The sequence below is a fragment of the Arachis ipaensis genome, chromosome B7 (genome assembly GCF_059453495.1).
Source record: "Arachis ipaensis isolate K30076 ecotype BB chromosome B7, ASM5945349v1, whole genome shotgun sequence".
In the NCBI taxonomy this organism is placed as follows: Eukaryota; Viridiplantae; Streptophyta; class Magnoliopsida; order Fabales; family Fabaceae; genus Arachis; species Arachis ipaensis.
The window spans coordinates 240,500-262,303 of NC_142442.1; the positions used below are offsets into that span (position 1 = coordinate 240,500).

At 31.8% G+C, this 21,804-nt stretch overlaps 2 protein-coding genes across 9 annotated transcripts; both read right to left on the bottom strand.

Moving 5' to 3' along the window:
* Nucleotides 1-1,345: 1,345 nt before the first annotated feature.
* Nucleotides 1,346-2,414, bottom strand: LOC110264571 (uncharacterized). The gene is made up of 2 exons (XM_088493477.1): nt 2,041-2,414; nt 1,346-1,921 (listed from the first exon to the last, which is right to left on the bottom strand). The coding sequence occupies exons 1-2, from the start codon at nt 2,141-2,143 to the stop codon at nt 1,554-1,556; spliced, it is 471 nt and encodes a 156-aa protein (XP_088349603.1). The 5' UTR covers nt 2,144-2,414; the 3' UTR covers nt 1,346-1,553.
* Nucleotides 2,415-2,565: 151 nt separating this feature from the next.
* LOC107608060 (histone deacetylase 6-like) lies at nt 2,566-17,731 on the bottom strand. 8 transcript variants are annotated; one of them, XM_088493471.1, is made up of 8 exons: nt 17,496-17,731; nt 15,890-16,134; nt 5,425-6,043; nt 3,927-4,367; nt 3,703-3,845; nt 3,268-3,358; nt 3,061-3,179; nt 2,566-2,867 (listed from the first exon to the last, which is right to left on the bottom strand). In XM_088493471.1, the coding sequence occupies exons 3-7, from the start codon at nt 5,992-5,994 to the stop codon at nt 3,066-3,068; spliced, it is 1,359 nt and encodes a 452-aa protein (XP_088349597.1). In that variant the 5' UTR covers nt 5,995-6,043; nt 15,890-16,134; nt 17,496-17,731; the 3' UTR covers nt 2,566-2,867; nt 3,061-3,065. The 8 variants fall into 8 exon arrangements, with proteins under 8 accessions (XP_088349597.1, XP_088349601.1, XP_088349602.1 ...); XM_088493475.1 differs by lacking the exons at nt 15,890-16,134; nt 17,496-17,731 and adding an exon at nt 13,658-13,885 and having other exon boundaries at nt 2,566-2,870; nt 5,425-6,031; XM_088493476.1 differs by lacking the exons at nt 15,890-16,134; nt 17,496-17,731 and adding an exon at nt 13,658-13,819 and having other exon boundaries at nt 5,425-6,031.
* Between the last annotated feature and the right edge of the window lie 4,073 nt (nt 17,732-21,804).

Below are 21,804 nucleotides of genomic sequence, written 5' to 3' on the forward strand. Positions count from 1 at the left end.
TTCTAATTAGACATATTAGGTGTCATATATATTATTAGTTTAATATTTCACATTATCAATTGTTGACGAAACTAATAGTGAAGTGACAAAACGACATACATGATTAATTTATTATTTTTGACGGACTAATTTAATTGATAAAATCTTTTGAGATTAAATTAGGAGAACGATCCATCCTAAATTAATTTGACTATTAACCTGTTTTTTTATCCGGCTTGTGGAGGATACTTGTTAAGGATTCAAAAGGAAAAAATCAAATTGAAAAGTTGGATAAAAAATGACCAAGTCTCTATTCTATAGTCAACTAAGGTAGGTAAAGGATGCAAGTGAAATTGCCATGCAATTTCGTTACAAGTGTTTGTAACTTTGTATTAATGGAGGGTTAACTAAACAGAGAAAGGTCTATTATAGACAGAGTACTGTTGTAAGTGATAACAAAATAGAGATGGAAATTGAGTGGTTATAAAATTAAGAAATTCCACGGGAGAATCAAAATTTTCTGGTTTCTTTTTTTTCAGCTGAGTGTAAACAAAAATAACTCAACGTATTTAATCAGCGGAGGTATACATTTGCCTTAACTTTGATAGAAAGTTGCTGTGAACTCTTTTATAAACACTAATCATAGCAATGTTTATATTAAATAAATAAATTACTATTTGTACCGATAAAAGATACAGACGCTGAGAAATGTATTTATATAAGAATAGAACGACACTTGTAATCATGGAAGATGACCTCCGTGTGCCCAGAATACCCTAAGGGACCAATTGCGTAACCAACGTCTGGGTACTCTTGGCACACGGAGGCCATCTTTCATAGTTTACACTTTATAATTGTCGTTTTATTCTTATACGGGTATATTTGTCAGTATTTATATATTTTATGGGTACAAATGATAATGTATTCTATATTAGATATATATATATATAGAGAGAGAGAGTTTGTAGCTTAATTTGCAAGCCACTCGTGTTAACTTCAAACACAATTTATAACTAAATTTTCAATTATAATATTACTATTAAAAATACTACGTATATACTAAAAATCAATTACCGTGTATTTATAAATAAATATATGTATAGTTTAATTTATTTTTAATATTTATTTTATATTTTAATATATATTCCATATTAATGATGATTGATTTTAATGTATACCTAATGTTTTGTATTATTGGGTTTGTATTTCTATTTTCATTTTTTATTTTTAATCATTCACTAGGGTAATGGAGTTTGAACTATCCTCTAAAATTCTTCTCTTTGATTTTTTGTCTTGATTCAATTCATTCAATAATTATAATTCTCTACTCTCTACACGCTCATGAAGATGGGTGTGAACAATATAGTAACACTACCGAAATAAAAGGTATGCAATAAAAGCCAATATATAGTTACATAGAATACAAGAATACAACATCCTTTATAGCATAATCAAGGAACAGAGAGAAAAGTACATAACATTTCACATAGATTTTCATGAATTTTATCAATTTGTAAGCGTCACTAAAATAGCACACAAAAGACTAAAGAGATAGGAGGAACTTGAATTTATTGTTAAAATGGTGGAGGATTACAAGGAGGAGGATGATGATGATGATGATGATGATGATGATGATGATGATGATGATGATGATGATGATGATGATGATGATGATGATGATGATGATGATGAGGAGGAGGAGGAGGAGGAGGAGGAGGAGGAGGAGGAGGAGGTGGTGGCCGAGGAGGAGGGGATTTATATTTTGTTGTTGGACTTTGATGAGGAGATGGTGGCCGCAACGGATTCGATCTTAGACTCCTCCGATCACTTAGGCCGACGAATCTTCCCTCCGAATCCTCCATACTTACTCTTCCACCATTCATATGTAGCCACCCAAGGCTGCCACGAGTTGCAACCGATGTGGGTAACACCATCTCATAGCCTTAAATATCATTGAATTCAAGCCATAGCATAAGAAGGATCAAAGAAACATGTTAGCTTATAGCTATATAGTACTTGAACTTGTAAATTCTATATATTACTGATTAATGTAACAATTACCATCGGATGAGAGTTCAGAAACTGCTGGAGTTGGGTGACCAACAAGAAGGAATAACACTATCAAAGTTACCATTGACTTCAACAGAAACTGTTTACCTTCCATTGCAATATTCCCAAACCCCAAATAATAATACCCTGTTTTTCAAACAAGAAAATAGCTGGAGATTGCACCTTTCTAAGTTATGATTGGTTATTCTGTATAGCACCTCAATGAAAAATTGGATCAAAGATGACCAAGATCTCTATAGTCAACTCAAGTAGGTAGAGGATGCACTTTCATTACAAGTTCTAGTATTAATAGAGAGCTAACTCAACTGAGGAAGGTCTATTATAGACAGAGTACTGTTGTTAAAATGAGAATAAAATACAGTGTAGTCTTAACTGTGAGATGGGAATTGAGTGGTTATAAAAATAAGAAATTCCAAGTATACCTACCCCATAGAATAAAAGGAATGAAATAGTTTTAAAGTCAACTTAAGTTTTTATCACACAGTTGCAATTGAATATTATTTGTTCCAAACTTCATTTGCAAATCAAGTACGAACTAAAACCATTATTTGTATAAGGTGACTTTCTAGAAACCCAACGGCGGCCGCCACCACCGTGCCATCATTCGCCATGTAAAGATTTGGCAACTGTACATGCTTCTTTATACATCAAAGTATTAAAGTTGCAAACATTTACAACTAGAATTACATATTTTGATATAGCTCAACACAATGAGCTTCCTCTCTAACATGGTAACTTGCAATTTGCTCTGTTCTAATGCCTATCGATATTGAGGTTAAGGAGTCTCTTCTATATCGTCCATCTCATCTGAATTGCGCCTGCTGCATAGAGAGTAAATTTCTTAGCCTCAATAACAAAAGGTAGCAAATGGTAATCAAATTCATTTGCAATAATACAATCATAAGAGCTGTTAAACAAAATTTCTATAAAAGTAAGAGCTAAATGCACTTTTACAAAGGGTTCTGAAACCCCAAATGCATTCACTATCCAGCATCGAAACAAACGCTTAACCTGCTTCAGCCAGCTGAGTTTGAAGATTTTGTATTCTCCACATCTTCATCATTATCCGAATCAAAATCTTGACCGTTCCATAGGCGACAATTTGGTCTTACATCCATATCCTCTTCTTCCTGAATCCAATTACTAAATAAAATCAAACAAAAAGAATAAAACTCCAAACAGACAATATCTGAAACTAGTTTGTGATGAATTGCAAACCTCTTCTGGAACATTTGTAACCGACGGAGTTGTCTGAAAAGGAGCACTGGGTGCATGGCTAAGTCTGGAGAGCCGTTCTAGTAACTTGATCCTGTACAATAGTTCAAGAAGTCCATTTAAATCACTGTTTTCGCCGCATGAAAATCCCGTAAATAATTCATAGAAGCAATAACAACACAGGACGACCCAAGCAATAGTATTGAAAAATATCTCTCTAAAACATAGGGTCACTTTCCAGTTGAAAATTATAAGCTTGTTCATGCATATCCAACTAACTATTCTTAAGTTTCTGAAGAGTGAAAACACCATATTCGTGCAAAAAGATGTGATTGGCTGTAGAACAATATAATGCATTTAAGCAATCAGATTTGCAGTTAGTTTATCACCACTATTTTTTCTGTAACAATAATGATCAAATTGAAATTAGAAAGTCACCTAATCTTTTCGAGATCTCTGGGCTTGTTTAGGTTATCCTGTCTCGAAGGCTTGTAATGAAGAACATATTGAGGGCCAAAATACTCATAGTATTCATTGAAAGGCAATTTATTATCAAGCTCAACTCCCACTGCTACCGCTGTCTAAAACACATGAGGAGCAGAGTAAGCCATATGGAATGCAAAATACTAAGTAAACCTAAGCGAGTAAAGAACGAAAGAGACCTCGTAACACCAACAGCGAGCAACATTACGAATCGTATATCCTCCCCCACCTAAAAGCATCAGAGGAACATTGAATGATCTAAGGAAACGAACACAATCTGCATGACCCTTCACAGACAAGTTGAAGCAACCCAACCTGTCACCTGACAGCGAATCAGCTCCACATTGAAGAACAACTGCATCAGGTTGATAAACCTCCATGACTTTTTGAATGATGGGACGAAACAGGCCACGGAAACTTTCATCATCCATTCCATCATTTAGTGGAACATTCAGAGAATAATTCTTTCCTTCGCCCACCCCAATGTCTTTAATGTGCCCACTGCCTGGGAAAAAATCCCCATACTTATGGAAAGACACTGTCATCACTCTATCAGTAGTGTAAAAGGCCTCCTCAACGCCATCACCGTGGTGAACATCAATGTCAACATACAGCACACGCTGCACAAACAATATATTCAGAAAAGAAAAAGATTTATGGTGAATTTTACAAAACAAGTGATGGTATTTATGTTTGGCAAATGAAATCAATCCTAATAACAGAATCATGACCATGACAAAGAGTAAATTTATAGAGCCTGATGGGAAGTCATTGCAACTTAGTGCATCAACACTGGCACTGAATTAGAAAACACCATGACTACGAACTAGATAATGAAAACATGGAAATAAGTGATGTTAAAACAGAAATGACAGAAATTATTGCAAAATCTAACCAAAAATTAGTTTAACCACAATGCCAAGCATGCTCTGACACCAAAGAGCAATCAAAATTAATCAAAAACTCATTGTCATAAGTATAGTACTCCCTCTATATCCATATACATTGAGTCACAGGTATACCAAAATCCAAAAGTGATAGAATTTTGGAATCCATAGAGTAGCAACAAGCAAGTATTAACACAAATAATACATTCCAAGAGTGTTCCGAAATATTGTTGAACAAATAAGTCTTTTTTTCTTCATATTTTTTTATTAATTCACAACAACCAAAACCAACACCTAATATAAAGAGAAGTAAGTGGCTAATCAACCAACTCTAATATTATTGAACACAAACTAACAATACATAATAAAACTCAGGATCAAGCTCTTCTAAAGTGAGGAAGTTAGTAAAATAAAAAAGTGATAGCCTAATTCCCCTTGAATCCAAGTAGTGAGACTCACACAGGATAGAAATTACAAATTTAACAATGATTAACCCCTTACTTTATCACGTTACGAATCTCTAGATGATCTACAATTGGCACAATTGCACAAGAAAGAATCTAATGAAATACTAAAATTTAGTGACTCTAAGTTAACCCTAAAATCTAGCTCACTAGACCAGAGATTCTTCCATTCTTTTAAACCCTATTATCATGGCAATGTAGCACTTCTAACACAATAATAAGAATCTTAGAACAAAATAAAACAAAGTATAAGCTACAGTAATATAATTACATCACAACTAACAAGACTTATAAGAAAATAGAATACAGAGAATAGAAAAGAATACCTTGTGAATCTTGAGGAGCTCAAGAATCCCAAGAACGATGTCGTTAACATAACAGAATCCCGAAGCCTCAGCTTTCTTGGCATGGTGGAGGCCACCAGCCCAATTAACAGCAATATCAGCATCACCAAGGTTGAGTGCGACGGCGGCGCCGATGGAGGCGCCGGCGGAGACACAGCAGAAGTTAAAGAGGCCGTCAAAAACGGGGCAATCGTCGCCAACGTTGTATCGCCGGAGCGTGCGGTAATTGGAGTGGTTGGCATGGGCGGCGACAGCGAGGTCCGGCGAGACAGTGGAAAGGAATTGAACGTAGTCATCGGAGTGGAAGCGGCGGACGTCGGAGGCGGAAGCCGGTAAGGGACGGTTGATGTACAAAAGGCGGTGGAGGCCGTAATGGACGATGAGGCTGTGAGCCATGCGGATCCGGTGAGGCTTCATTGGATGACCATGACCGTAGAAGTAGTCTCCAATGGTGGGTTCGTAGAAGTACGTCACCTTTCTTTCGTTCGCGTCTCTGCATGATTGTGAAGGTAGCGAGGCACCACCATCATACTCACTCACTATCTTCTCCATTTCTTTTCTTCTTCTACTTCTTTCTTTTTTCTTTTTTCTTTTTTTTTCTCTTGCAAATTGTAATTACAAAACCATGTCAAAATATGTTTTTATATAAATATATAAAAATAAAAATTACAAAAATATCATGCCTAAAATATATATATTTTGTATTTCTATGTATATCATGCAATTATATTATATATACACTAAAATTAGTTATTAAGACTAATTATTAATATAAAATATATATTAAAATATAAAATATATATTAAAAATAAGTTACACAATATATATATTTATATACAAATATATAATAATTAATTTTAGTAAATAATTTTAATATATAAATAATATTTTTATATATTATGTACAAATAGATAATTTAGTAATTAATTTTTTGTATACATATAATATAATCCTAAAAATAAAAAGCAAGTTATGATTTTATTTTGTTTATTATATAAAAAAATTATCTAAAAATGACTATTGAGAATCGTTAAATAATTTGATATTTTTTATTGAACTACTCAATATATAACACATATTTATAAGATATTTTCGTATGAATAGCCACCTACTGAGGTGGAGGTGAGTAATGACCACGTCACCTAAAAATTTTAAAAAATTATATCTATCTATATATAAGATATGTGTTTAAAGAAATAAAAAATATTATGTAATTTAATAATTTTATATGTATTACTTTTTACTGTGTGATAAATTTATGTCTCAATTATTCAATTCACTAATATTTTTCACTTAATCAATTTAATATCATACACTTAAGTCATTGTACTTTTTAAATTAGCTTTTATATACTCATCTCTTTATCTATTTAAAAAAAATATTGTTTGTTCTTTTAACGTTAACCTATTTAATATTCTATATTATTATATAGAATATTAATAATGATTTATAAAATTATGTTTTGATAATTACATTGTGTATTTTAAATATTTTTTTTTGTAAAAAATATTTATTTTTTATTTATATTAATAAAAAAATTATCTTACTTTTTCATTAGAATTTATTTTAACTATGATTTTATTTTTAATATTTGTATCTTGTATTTTATAAAGGTACTATGCCTTTTAAATAATTAATAATTTATAATTTGTTTTCAAAATTTTTAAAATTTTTGAAAGAACTAACTTTAATTAATAAGATATGTGATAACTTCTTAACAAAATACACTATAAATTACTGATATTATATATATATATATATATATCAATAAAACTTTTGAAACTAACTCAATAATAATATATTATGTCTAAATTACTTTTATGTAATAACAAATATAATGAAAAAGAATAATTAAAAATTTCGTCTAAAATTTGGCTTCTTTATATTAAAATTACTGAATATGTATTCGACATTCGATTTCATAAGGTGTGTATTATGTTGTGGTGGTCAAAATAGCTATATTACGTGTCTTCAAGTATACAAGTTATAGAATTGAAAAATTATTAAACTTTTTAATAGGTAAATTCTTTTGTAAACGAGTGAAAAGATCTAATGTTTGTGGATGAGACCGTGGAGATATCTAAAAACACTTCAATGTCCGATAAAATTAATACAATTAACTAAAATCGAAGCACTCCACAATTTTTAAAACATTGCTTATTTTTTTGTCTACAGATATCAAAATAATTTAACTAAGTCAAAAGTTATTATTAACAAATATATTATTAAATAAAAGTGTTGATGTTAATATAGGTGAAGATGAAGATGGTGATACTGATGAAGATGAATACTAGTTGGAGGAGTGGTTTGATTTATGAATTTAAAAAAAGAGAAAGAAAGAAAGTTGAGAGTGTTAAGAAAGAGAGAGAATATGAACTAAAAGTGAGCGGAAGAGAGAAAGTGTAATCAGTAATATTAACAGCAATTTCGCACCGAATCACGGATTAAGGGTCGTGAGACTCATGTGTGCGCATGCATGTAATATATACGCAGGGACAATTTATCTAAATTAATTTATGTAATAAAAAATATGTATAAAATTTAGCTCTTTCATATCAAAATTTTTGGATATGTATCTGATATCCAATTTCATAAGGTGTGTATTATGATGTGGTGGCTAAAATAACTATACCATAGACTTTTAAGTATAGTTGTGACAAGTGTTAGAATTGGTGAATGATTAAATTTTCCAATGGATTGATTCTTTTGTAAACTAAAGTTAAGATATGATGTTTGTGGATGAGACGATGGAGATATTTAAAAAGCACTCCAATATTTGTTAAAAATTAATACAATTAACTAAAACATAAGCACTCTACGATTTTCAAAACATTGCTTATTTTTTTTGTCTATAGATATTAAAATAATTTAACTAAGTTAGTAATTACAATTAAAAAATATACTTACTTATTAAATAAAAATGTTGATGTTGATGGAGGTGAAGATAAAGATAGTGATACTGATGAAGATGAACGATAGTTGCTCGAGAAGTAATGGTTTAGTTTTATAAATTTCAAAAGAGAAAAAGAAGGAGAATTGAGAGTGTTAAGGAAGAGAGAGAATATGAATTAAAAGTGAAAGGAAGAGAGAGAGAGTGTTATCAGTAATATTAACAGCAATTTTGCATCGAATCAAGGATTTAAGGTCGTGAGACACATGTTGCACATGCACACAATATATATGCAGGGACAATTTGCCTAAATTATTTTTATGTAATAAAATTATAATAAAAAGAATAATTAAAAAAATCGGTCTAAAATTTAGATATTTCATATTAAAATTTCTGCATAGGTATCTAATACCAAATTTCATAAGGTATGTATTATGGTGTGGTGGCTAAAATAGTTATACCATGTGTCTTCAAGTATAGTTGTGACAAGTCGTAAAATTGGTAAATGATTAAATTTTTTAATGGATTGATTCTTTTGTAAACTGGTGAAAAGATCTAATGTTTATGGATAAGATAGTTGAAAAATTTAAACAGCACTCTAATATCCGTTAAAATTAAAACAATTAACTAAAACAAAAGCACTCTACGATTTTTAAAACATTGTTTATTTTTTTTCCGTCTATTAATATTAAAATAATTTAACTAAGTTAGTAATTACTATTAAAAAATATACTTATTAAATGAAAATATTGATGTTGATGGAGATTAAGATGAAGATGGTGACACTTATGAAGATAAATGCTGGTTGATAGAGGAGTGATTTTGTTTATGAATTTCAAAAGCGAGAAGAAAGAGAGAGTCGAGAGTGTTAAAGAAGAGAGAAAATATGAATTAAATATGAAAGAAAAAGAGAGGGTATAATCAATAATATTAACAGTAATTTCCCACCAAATCACAGATTTAGGATTATGAGACACATGTTGCGCATGCACGCAATACATACGGGGCAATTTGCCTAAATTATTTTAAAACCTATACCATACGCTCTTCAAGTATAATTGTGACAAGTGATAAAATTGATAAATGATTAAACTTTTTAATGGATTAATTCTTTTGTAAACTGGTGGGAAGATATAAAATTTGTGGATGAGACCATGAAGACATTTTAAAAGCACTCCAATATCCTATTTAATAAAATTAACTAAAATAGAAGTACACCACCGTTTTCAAAATATTGCTTATTTTTCTATTCGGATATTAAAACAATTTAACTAAGTTAATAGTTACTATAAAAAAAATATACTTATTTATTAAATGAAAATGTTGATGTTAATGGAGGCGAAAGTGAAGATGGTGACACTCATGAAGATGAACGCTGGTTGCTCGAGGAGTAGTTTTGTTTATGAATTTCAAAAGAGAGAAAAAATGAGAGTTGAGAGTGTTAAAGAAGAGAGAGAATATGAATTAAAAGTGAGAGGAAGAAAGAGAGTGTAATCAGTAATATTAACAACAACTTCACACCGATCACGGAGTTAAGGTCGTGAGACACATGTTACACATGCACACAGTATATACGCAAAGACAATTTGCCTAAAATACTTTTAGGTAATAAAAAATATAATAAAAAATAATAATTAAAAAAATATGTCTACAATGTAGCTCTTTCATATTAAAATTTTTGGATATGTATATGATACCCAATTTCATAAGGTGTGTATTATAATGTGGTGGTTAAAATATCTATGGTATAGATTTTGAAGTATAGTTATGACAAGTGGTAAAATTGGTAAGTGATTAATTTTTTAATGGATTGATTCTTTTATGAACTAGTAAAAAGATCTGATATTTGTGGATGAGAAACAGCACTCCAATATCCGTTAAAAGTAAAACAATTAACTAAACAGAAACACTCCACGATTTTCAAAATATTGCTCTTTTTTTGTCTATTGATATTAAAATAATTTAACTAAGTTAGCAGTTACTGTTAAAAAATATACTTACTTATTAAATAAATATGTTAATGTTGAGGGAGGTTTAGATAAAGATGGTGACACTCATGAAGGTGATCGTCTGTTGCTGGATGAGTGATTTTGTTTATGGATTTTAAAAGAGAGAAAAAGAAAAAGAGTTAAGAGAGTATTAAGGAAGAGAGAGAACATGAATTAAAAGTGAGAGGAAAAGAGTGTAATAAATAATATTAACAATAATTTCGTACCGAATCACGGATTTAGGATCGTGAGACACATGTTGTGCATGCACGAAATACATATGCAGAAACAATTTGCCTAAATTACTTTTATGTAATAAAAAATATAATAAAAAATTAAAAAATATGTCTAAAATTTAGCTCATTCGTATTAAAATTTTTGAATATGTATCTGATACCCAATTTAATAAGGTGTGTGTTGTTATGTGGTGACCAAAATAGTTATACCATGAACCTTCAAGTATAGTTGTGACGAGTCGTAGAATTGATAAATGATTAAACTTTTTAATAGATTGATTCTTTTGTGAACTGGTGGGAAGGTATGATGTTTATCGAGACAATTGAGGTATTTAAAAAGCACTCTAATATTTGACAAAATTAATAAAATTAATTAAAATAGAAGCACACCACAATTTTTAAAATATTGCTTATTTTTCTGTTCTAATATTAAAACAATTCAACTAACACAATAGTTACTATTAAAAAATATACTTGTTAAATAAAAATATTGATGTTGATGGAAGTGGGAATAAAGATGGTGACACTCATGAAGATAAATGTTGGTTGCTGGAGGAGTGGCTTTGTTTATAGATTTTAAAGAGAGAAAAAATGAGAGTTGACAGTGTTATGAAAGAGAAAGAATATGAATTAAAAGTGAGAGAGAAAAAGTGTGTAACCAATATTAATAGCAATTCTGAATCGAATCACAAATTTAGAGTCGTGAGACACATGTTACGCATGCATGCAGTATATACGCAGCAGGGACAATTTGCCTAAATTATTTTTACGTAATAAAAAATAATAATTAAAAAATATGTCTAAAATTTAGCTCTTTCATATTAAATTTTTTAGATATGTATCTAATACTCAATTTTATAAGGTTTGTATTATGATGTGGTGGTCAAAATAGTTATACCGTAGACCTTCAAGTATAGTTGTGACAAGTGGTAGAATTTGCAAATGATTAAATTTTTTAATGAATAAATTCTTTTGTAAATTGGTAGAAAGGTCTGATGTTTGTAGATGAGACAGTTGAGGTATTTAAAAAGTACTCAAATCTTTGATAAAATTAATACAATTAATTAAAACTAAAGTACTCCACGATTTTTAAAATATTGCTTTTTTATGGATATTAAAATAATTTATCTAAATTAGCAGTTACTATTAAAAAATATACTTGTTAATTGAAAGTGTTGATGTTGATGAAGGTGAAGATAAAAATGATAACACTCATAAAGATGAACGCTGGTTGCTAGAGGAGTGATTTTGTTTATGGATTTCAAAAGAGAGAAAAAAAAGAGAGTTGAGAGTGTTAAGAAAGAGAGAGGATATAAGTTAAAAGTGAGAGAAAAAGAGAGAGTATAGCCAGTAATATTAACAGCAATTCTGAATCGAATCACGGACTTAGAGTCGTGAGACACATGTGACGCATGCACGCAGTATATATATGCAGTATATGTATCTGATACCCAATTTCATAAGTTGTGTAATATGATGTGGTGGTCAAAATAGCTATACCATAATTCTTCAAGTATAGTTTTGACAAGTGATAGAATTTGTAAATGATTAGATTTTTTTAATGGATTAATTCTTTTGTGAACTAGTGGAAAGATCTGAAGTTTATGGATGAAACATTTGAGGTGTTTAAAAAGTATTTCAATATCCGATAAAATTAATACAATTAACTAAAACAGAAGCACTCCATGGTTTTCAAAATATTGCTTATTTTTTTGTCTATATATATTAAAATAATTTAACTAAGTTAGGAGGTATATATGAAAGTGTTGATGTTGATGGAGGTGAAGATGAAGATGGTGACACTTGTGAAGATGAATGCTAGCTACTGGAGGAGTGGTTTTGTTTATGAATTTCAAAAGAGAGAAAAAAAAAAGGAGAGTTGAGAATGTTAAGGAAGAGAGAGAATATGAATTTAAAGTGAGAGAAAAAAAGAGAGTGTAATCAGTAATATTAACAGCAATTTTGAATCGAATCACGAACTTAAGGTCGTGAGACATATGTTACGCATACACACAGGATATACGCAGGGACAGTTTATCTAAATTTCTTTTATGTAATAAAAATATAATAGAAAAGAATATTTAAAAAATTTGTCTAAAATTTAGCTCCTTCATATTAAAATTTATATATATATGATACCAAATTTCATAAAGTGTCTATTGTGATGTAGTGGCCAAAATAGGTATACCTTCAAATATAATTATTGAGACAAATGTTTGAATTGGTAAATGATTAAGTTTTTAATGGATTGATTCTTTTGTGAACTGGTGAGGAGATATAGTGTTTGTGGATGAAACAGTGGAGGTAAAATTAATACAATTAATTAAAATATAAACACACCACAGTTTTTAAAATATTGCTTATTTTTTCGTCTATGGATATTAAAATAACTTAACTAAGTCAACCGTTACTATTAAAAAATATACTTACTTTTAAAATGAAAGTGTTGATGTTAATGCAGGTGAAGATGAAGATGGTGAACTGATGAAAATGAATGATGGTTACTGAAAGAGTGTTGGTTTATGAATTTTAAAAGAGAGAAAGAAGGAGAGTTGAAAATGTTAAGGAAGAGAGAGAATATGAATTAAAAGTGAGAGGGAGAGAGAGAGAGAGTACTATCAGTAATATTAATAGCAATTTCGCACCGAATCATGAATTTAGGGTTGTGAGACACATGTTGCGCATTCACGCAATACATACTCAGGGGCCATTTGCCAAAATTACTTTTATGTAATTAAAAATATAATAAAAAAATATGTCTAAAATTTAGCTCATTCATGTTAAAATTTTTAGATGTGTATTTAATACCTAATTTCAAGGTGTGTATTACTATGTGGTGGCCAAAATAACTATACCATAGGCCTTCAAGTATAGTTGAGACAAGTGGTAGAATTGGTAAGTGATTAACCTTTTTAATGGATTGATTCTTTTGTGAACTGGGAGAAAGATTTGATGTTTGTGGATGAGACAATAATTTCAATATTTGATAAAATTAATACAATTAACTAAAATAGAAGCACAACACAATTTTCAATACATTAATTTTTTTTACGGATATTAAAATAATTTAACTAAGTCAACAATTACTATTAAAAAAATACTTATTTATAAAATAAAAGTGTTAATGTTAATGTAGGTGAAGATGAAGATGCAGACACTGATGAAGATGAACGCTAGTTGCTGGAGGAATGGTTTGGTTTATGAATTACAAAAGAGAGAAAGAAGGAGAGTTGATGGTATTAAGGAAGAGAGAGAATATGAATTAAAAGTGAGAGGAAGAGAGAGAGTAATCAGTAATATTAACAGCAATTTCGCATTGATCACGGATTTAGAGTCATGAGACACATGTTGCGCATGAACGCAATACATATGCAAGAGCAATTTGCCTAAATTTTTTTATGTAATAAAAAATATAATAAAAAAAGAATAATTAAAAATTTTATCTAAAATTTAGTTCTTTCATATTAAAATTTTTGGATATGTATCTGATACTCAATTTCTGGATATGTATCTGATACCTAATTTTATAAAGTATGAATTATGATGTGGTGGTCAAAATAGCTATATTATGGACCTTCAAGTTTAGTTGTGACAAGTGGTAGAATTGGTAACTGATTAAATTTTTTAATTAATTGATTCTTTTGTGAACTGGTAGGAAGATATGATATTTGTGGATGAGATAGTGGAGGAATTTAAAAAGCACTCCAATATCTAAAAAAATAATACAATTAACTAAAATAGAAACATTCTACATTTTTCAAAACATTGCTTATTTTTTTGTCTATAAATATTAAAACAATTTAATAAAATGGTGGGAATATCTAATGATTGTGGATGAGACAGTGGAGGTATTTAAAAAGTACTCTAATGTTTGGTTGATTTTTTTACAAATTAATCAAGATTTGGTGTAACATTCAGTTATTAAACTTTATTGTATTTGTTAAAATTTTGGGATAGAACAATTTACAAAGGGTGAATTACAGTAGAAAATTTTGTTTAACTAAGTAAAATATTACTATAGAAAATTTGGATAAACTATAAAAAATGCACCTGAATTATCTTAACATTGACAAAAATGTTCCTAAATTTTGTTATCGACAAAAATCATCTCAAATAATTTAAAAACATGCAAAAAATGTCCAATTGTGATCAAAGACCTACTCCGTTAATGGAAAAAATGTGACGTGGCTAACGGAGCATTCAACGTGGCAAGTGACATGCTAACATTCTCCATTTGTCACCACTCTATTCCGTTAACATAGAATGTTTCAATACATAGATATGCATTTTTGTCACGTTTTTAAATAATTTGAGAATATTTTTGTCAATAATAAATTTCAGAGGCATTTTTGTCATCAACAAAATAATTTGGGTGCGTTTTTGGTGGTTTATCCATATACTTACTTGTTAATTGAAAGTGTTGATGTTGATGGAGGCAAAGATGAAGATGGTGACACTGATGAAGATGAGCGATGGTTTCTAGAGAAATTCTTTGGTTTTTGAATATCAAAAGAGAGAAAGGAGAGTTGATAGTGTTAAGGAAGAGAGAGAATATCAATTGAAAGTGAGAGGAAGAGAGAGAGTGGTATCAGTAATATTAGCAGCAGACCAGCAGCACTGAGTCACGGATATAAGATCATGGGACATGTGTCACGTATGCACAAAATTCGTAGAGGACATATTGCATGTTTTTTAGAACGGTGCCCCCAATCTCCTGTTAAACTTCATTTTTGGTAATTTCAGGAAAAAAAATTCACACTTCTATCCAATTATTAAATAAAAAATTGCCGACATCCAGGTAAAAATAAATTTGAGATACACAAGAGATAAAGTTTTTAGAGGGTTAACCTATCTAGGAAAGTTTGAGTCTCCTCTTTTCTCGTTGACCGCGATTCCGTCATCATTTTTTGCAATTTGAGAGAGTTAATGCAAGATCTCCTTAAATAGAGCAATCAATTCTATGGATAGGAGATTATTTTCACTTTGGTCAAATTTTCTGTTACTGTGGCTGCCCACTTAGAGAGCCTGAAGTAGGCTATTGAGTTTTTCTTAGGCTATGCTTCTATGTTGGGTTCTTCTAGCACAGTAACCTAATAATTTTTGTAAAATAGTGGAAATATCTAATGTTTATGGATGAGACAATGGAGGTATTTAAAAAGCACTCCAGTGTCTAGCTGATTTTCTTAGAAATTGATCAAGATTTGGTGTAACATTCAGTTATTAAATTTTATTGTGTTTTTTAAATTTTTGGGGTAGAACAATTTACAACGACGAATTACAGTAGCAATTTTTTTTAACTAAGTAAAATATTACTATATAAAAAATATACTTACTTGTTAAATGAAAGTGTTGATGTTGATGGAAGGTAAAGATGAAGATGGTGACACTGATGAAGATGAGCACTGGTTGCTAGGGGAGTGATTTGGTTTTTGAATTTTAAGAGAGAGAAAGAAGGGAAGTTGAGAGTGTTAAGAAAGAAAGAGGATATGTATTGAAAGCAAGGTTCTGAGAACTGCACCAGTCATCAAACCGCTCTAGTCACCGATTCACTGGTCCAACCGTGGTTTAACTGAAAAAACTGTTTTAGAATAAAATAATAAATAAATTATAAATAAACATTCTAAAATATAATTATAGTCTAATATAAATCTTAAAATATCCTCCAAATTTAAAATACTATATAAAATGTCATCAACCAAAATCATATGATCTTATCAAAATACAAAGTCAAAAGTTAAATAGTAAACAAGACAAGAGAATGTCCTGAAACCAAAAAGTTATAATAACTTTAATAAGGAGATAATTGAGAACCTTAGATGGTAAACAAATTCATGTGAATGGTGGTCACTTTATAATAATAAACTAAAGATATTGCACATCATTCTAACAACAAAATTCTGATTCTAACAAGACACACTGAATCATGTATGTGTAGTTCAGCACAAAACTCATTTATTTATAGAAACTAAAAACACTATCAACAGAGGACAACAACATGATCAAGCGGTAGAAACCTAGAAGGGGCAAAGTCTTTGACAATTGTTACAGGACAAGTGATTACCCAAAAAAAAATTCCATGTAAAATAACAATGATAATATCGACAAATAATATGATACATAGCAAGATAGATGTAAGTATGCACAACATCACCAACAAAACATTTTATACAGATCAAGACATACGATAATAGTGACATAGTGAGTTTAAAGTTTTGCTCTTCCATAACACTTCTTGTGAAGAGAAAAGAATACAAGTAATTGAGTGTTCAAAAGCCAACATGCAAAAATGGAAGAAACTGTATTTTAAGAAGTGAAATTAAAAAAAAAATGCAAAGAAATATCAAATATGTTCCTTTTGTAGCAACAACAATTAATTAGTGCCAACAATTTCAACCAATAAAATCAAATATCCCTTTTAATGTCAACATTAGAACTGATCCACATACACAATTTAATTGCTATATTTCAAACAATAACAAATATTAATTTGATTTATTCTGATGAAATCAACCACCACACATAACCAAGGCAAATACATTAACAAATTAGTTCTTAAATTCATATAAAAATTCTACTCAGATTGGTACTTACCACCATTACCATCACCATTATTAGTAGCAACAGAGTAACAAATCTATTTCTAACAATAATTTCAACAACACAATCAATTATTTGATTTCTATTCATAATTTCACATTCAGAAATCACTAAACAGAGCATGAAATTAATAACTATTTCAACAAAAATTCAGCAACATCATACTCAAAAATTAAAAAATGGCAACCGTTAGCATAACAAATCCATATTAATCAATAATTTCAACAATACAAGATCGATGATATACTTAATTTCAGATTCAAAATCACTAATTTCAGATTCAGAAATCAATAATATATTGATATACACAACATAGCATAAAAGAAAATCAGGACCACTAACCTTGACTAAGAGCAAGACAACGATGGCGAGACGAGCAAGACACCACGGCGAGCAGCTCGAACTCGAGGCCTCGAACAACGAAGCTAGAAGACAATGCAACGACGACGTGCTGAGCTAGGAATTTGGGTTTGGGACAGGGGGAAGGAGGAGGCCGCGGAGGCGCCTTCAACGATGGACGGTGGCGGCAGATCCGTGGAAGAGGCTAATATTTTGGTTTGGGGGCTAGGGTTAGTGAATGGTGGCTAAGGGGCATTTGGATTTTATTCACGAAGGAGGAGTTTAAGGAGGGGGGGGAGTGAGTGACTCGTGGGTTAGGTTTCTTTTTTTTTTTTCAAAAAATCAAAACGGCGTCGTTGCTTTCTGTCCAATCCAACTGGCCGGTTCAATAATTTTGCAGCGGTTTTGAATCTGGCAGTTTTAGGGGAGAATCGGACTGTTTTTCTCTCCAGTTCTTGGTGGAACTAGTTCAACCGGCCAGTCCAATTTTCAGAATATTAATTGAAAGTGAGAGAAAGAGAGAGTGTGTGGTATCAGTAATATTAGCAGCAGTGCAGCACCAAGTAACGAGTTTAGGGCCATAGGCACGTGTTGCCCATGCACGCAATATGCATGGGGCATATTGTCCAAGGTTGCGAGAACCGAATTGGTTAATGAACTGGTAAAATGACTGGTTTAATGATTTAAAAGTTTAACCGAAATTCAACCGGTTTAACTAAATATAAAATAAAATTATTAAAAATTTAATATATACTTTTAAATTTTTAAATTCAATGATTTCTAAGCTGAAAAAATTCAAAATTTTACAAGAAATGAACGATTCATAAAGAAGATTAGTCTCAATGATAATGCACTAAATCATTAGGATTCTACATGAGTGTATAAAAGATACTTGACAAAGTCATAGCTTTCTCTTCTAATATATAGAGCTGTTGTTTAACCAAAATAAAATAGTGCTACACCAGTTAAAATAGAAAATTACTTCTACCCACTTCTTTACATCTAACCACTTCTTGTTATTCTTCTTTACCTTTTATATCCTCAATAATTCCAGCTTCATACAAATTATAAAAACAAAAAAATAACAATAGCATAAATAATGTAGTGCTCCATCAAGTCAAAATAAGAAAAAAAAAATCAGCAACGCACTAAAATCAACAACTAAAAAAATTCAATTTTACAATCAATATCAAATTCTAAGAAATCAAGAGATTCAAAACCCAAAAGGGACTAGAGAATCCAACGAACTTGGAACAACAAAAACCTGAAAAATAAGCACAGAAGAAAATCCCAGTTTAAATCCAATATCCATAAAACTACCTCAGAATCCAATATCCGTGCAACTAACTCAGAATCCATACACAATATATACAACAACAATCATACAAATTAACAAGAAAAAAAACGCAACTAAAGTAGATGAGTGCTTGTCGGAGAAGAGAAGACGGCCGAGTAGCAGGGTCGTTCGCGTGGAGGAGAGTAGACCTTTGAGAGGTGAGAGAAAGAGAGAGGGAGCACAACGAACACATGAGACGGAGCGCGCGAAACTGGACTAGAGGAGGGCTTGAGTGCGGCAGAACAGGAGGTGTGCGACAGAGGAACGAGACGGAAGAGATGTGCCACATAAGTTGCAACGCGCGATGCGTTTAACGGAGGAGGCGAGCTTAAGAAGTGGGGGGACGGCAGAACAGGTTTTGTGTGACAGACAAACAAGACAGAGGAGATGCGTTGCAAAGCGAGACGCGTTGCTATGGAGGAGACAAGCTTGAGCAGTAGGGACGGCGGCTAGAGCAGATGTGACGACGGCGGTGAGACAACAGTGGATGTGAGCTTTTATCGATGGAGAAGGCGGCAGGGGTGAGTATGGGTAGGGCTACTAAACTGTCCTCAATGTATATGACTTTGGGTGAGGGTGGGTTTAGGGTTTCTCTTTCAATTTTTTAAAAAAAAAAAATAAATAAAACGGTGTTGTTTTTGCAGCACTACAACAAACTGAACCTTTTAAAAATCGGGCTAATTCTTCTGGTTCACCAGTTAATCATTGGTTAACTGCTAATTCAATCGATTTTTTTTATCAGTTTTTTACAGGACAATTTTGGACATTAACCGAATTGGCCAGAAGATCAGTTTTCAGTTAACCCAGTCAAACCGACCAAATCGGTCCGATTTTTAAAATATTGGTATTGTCAACGCAATACACATAGTACATATTGCATGTTTGTCTAAACGTGCCGCTAGCCTCCTGTTAAACTCCATTTTTAGTCATTTCAGGAAAAAAACTCACACTTTTCTCCAATTATTAAATAAACAATTGCCAATATCAAAGTGAGAATAAATTTGACATACATAAGAGGTGAAGCTTTTAGAGGATTATAACTTACCTAGAAAAATTTGAGTTTCCTTCTTTGTTGATGACCACAATTTCGACATCAATTTTTGCAATTTGAGAGAGTCAATGCAAGATCTCTTTCAATGGAGCAATCAATTCTGTTGATAGGAAATTATTTTTACTTTGGTCGAATTTTTCTTGTTATTATGGCTAACTGCTTGGAAAATTTGAAATGAAATCATTGGATCTCTCTTAGGCTATGCTCCCGTGTTGGGTTCTTCTAGCACACTAATCTAATAATTTTTTGCCCTCATAATCTAATCTAAAAAGACCTGAAAACTATTAACAAAATATATATATATATATATATATATATATATATATATATATATATATATATATATATTGGAGTTTATTGTAAGGATATTGGATGTAGTTTTTATAATTTTAAAAATCAGATTGAATCGATCGATTCGATTTAGTTTATAAGCAATTGACCGTCAAATTAGTCTGATTTAAAGTAAAAATTATTTGCCAATGAACTAATATAAAACAAAAAATCGGTCAAAGATTTAATTAACTAGTTGAGTGTTGTAACATTGTAACACTCACATACACGCACAAGACACAATGACACAACACTGAAGGTTCACACGTATTACTGGCTTCAACCAAATCTTGAATCTCAGTGCACCTAATGCAAGGCAAAAATCATTACCTCTACACCAAGATATTAGGTGTAAGAATAACTTATTGTTTAGAAGTGAGAATGGTTTTTTTATTTTATTTTATTATCAGACAAATTTGTTCAATTTTAGGCATCACAAATTACGCACAATTCATTCTCGGACACATATTAAAAGATTTTATCCATTATTCGGCCATTGTCAAAGTTTAAATTTGGATGCAATATATTAAGAGGTACTATATTTCTTTTTTTTTTGGTCATGACTTTGGGCAGGAGAACTGACCCAGCAACACAAACAGAACAAGAAAACCCCCCCCCCAAAGATCCGGTCTGCCGGTGCCCGACCCGACACAGTTAGTGCCCGCTTCTAAGGATGGAACTCATGTTATTCAACGCTCTTTGATTGTGGTTGCCAATATCCCCGGGATCTCCATTGTGGGCTGAAGGAGTTGATGCATGAATCTGAAGACTGCAGCGTTCGTACATCATCGATCTGCATATGCCCGTAGTTAGCATGGGATCTCCACTTCTGCCACCCATCGCCGACCGCCGCTGTTGACGCCCCTGGTAGTGGATCCGCTGTCGTGAGGAAGTTCCTTCTTCGATCGTGTTTACCTCGCCGTTGATCCTCTGCCTCCCACTCGATTGCGCAGCTCTGGATCCGTCAACGATCCCTCTGTATACTCCTCTCCCTGAATCGAGTTTGTGGTTGCTGTTCTCTGAGGCTGGCTGGAGCACCACGGTGGATCTCTGCTGCATCCCCACTTCAGCTTGTTGGTTATCCTGAATCTTCGTTTCCTCCCTCTCAGGTAACCCATTTTCTAATTGGTACCCTTGATGGTTAGTAGGACCTGAGACCCCTTTTAATTGTTTATGAATCTGCTGATTGTGCTGATGAGTTGCGAATCTAGCTTCTGTTCTGATTGTGTTCCTGATTTGATTAGGAGGATCAAATATCCATTGCCTCCTGATTTTATTTCCTACTGCCATTGCTGCCAGTTGGTGAGCTACATTATTGCCTTCCCTTGGAGTCCAGGTAGCTCCCACGTCCGGAGCCTCGTCCAGCAGCTGGAAAATGTCTCTGATGATAGCATCCGCTTCTGCTATCGGCATTCTAGCCTTGATGGCTTGAACCAAAAGTAAACAGTCAGTTTCAATTAAGCAGTTGTCCATTTGTAAATTCCTAATCAGAATAAGTGCCTCTCTATATGCCTGAGCCTCTGCTGCTATTGCTGAATTTGTGATGAACCTTGATGTTGTTCCAGTAATGATCTTTCCCTGCCAAAGCCTTAGCT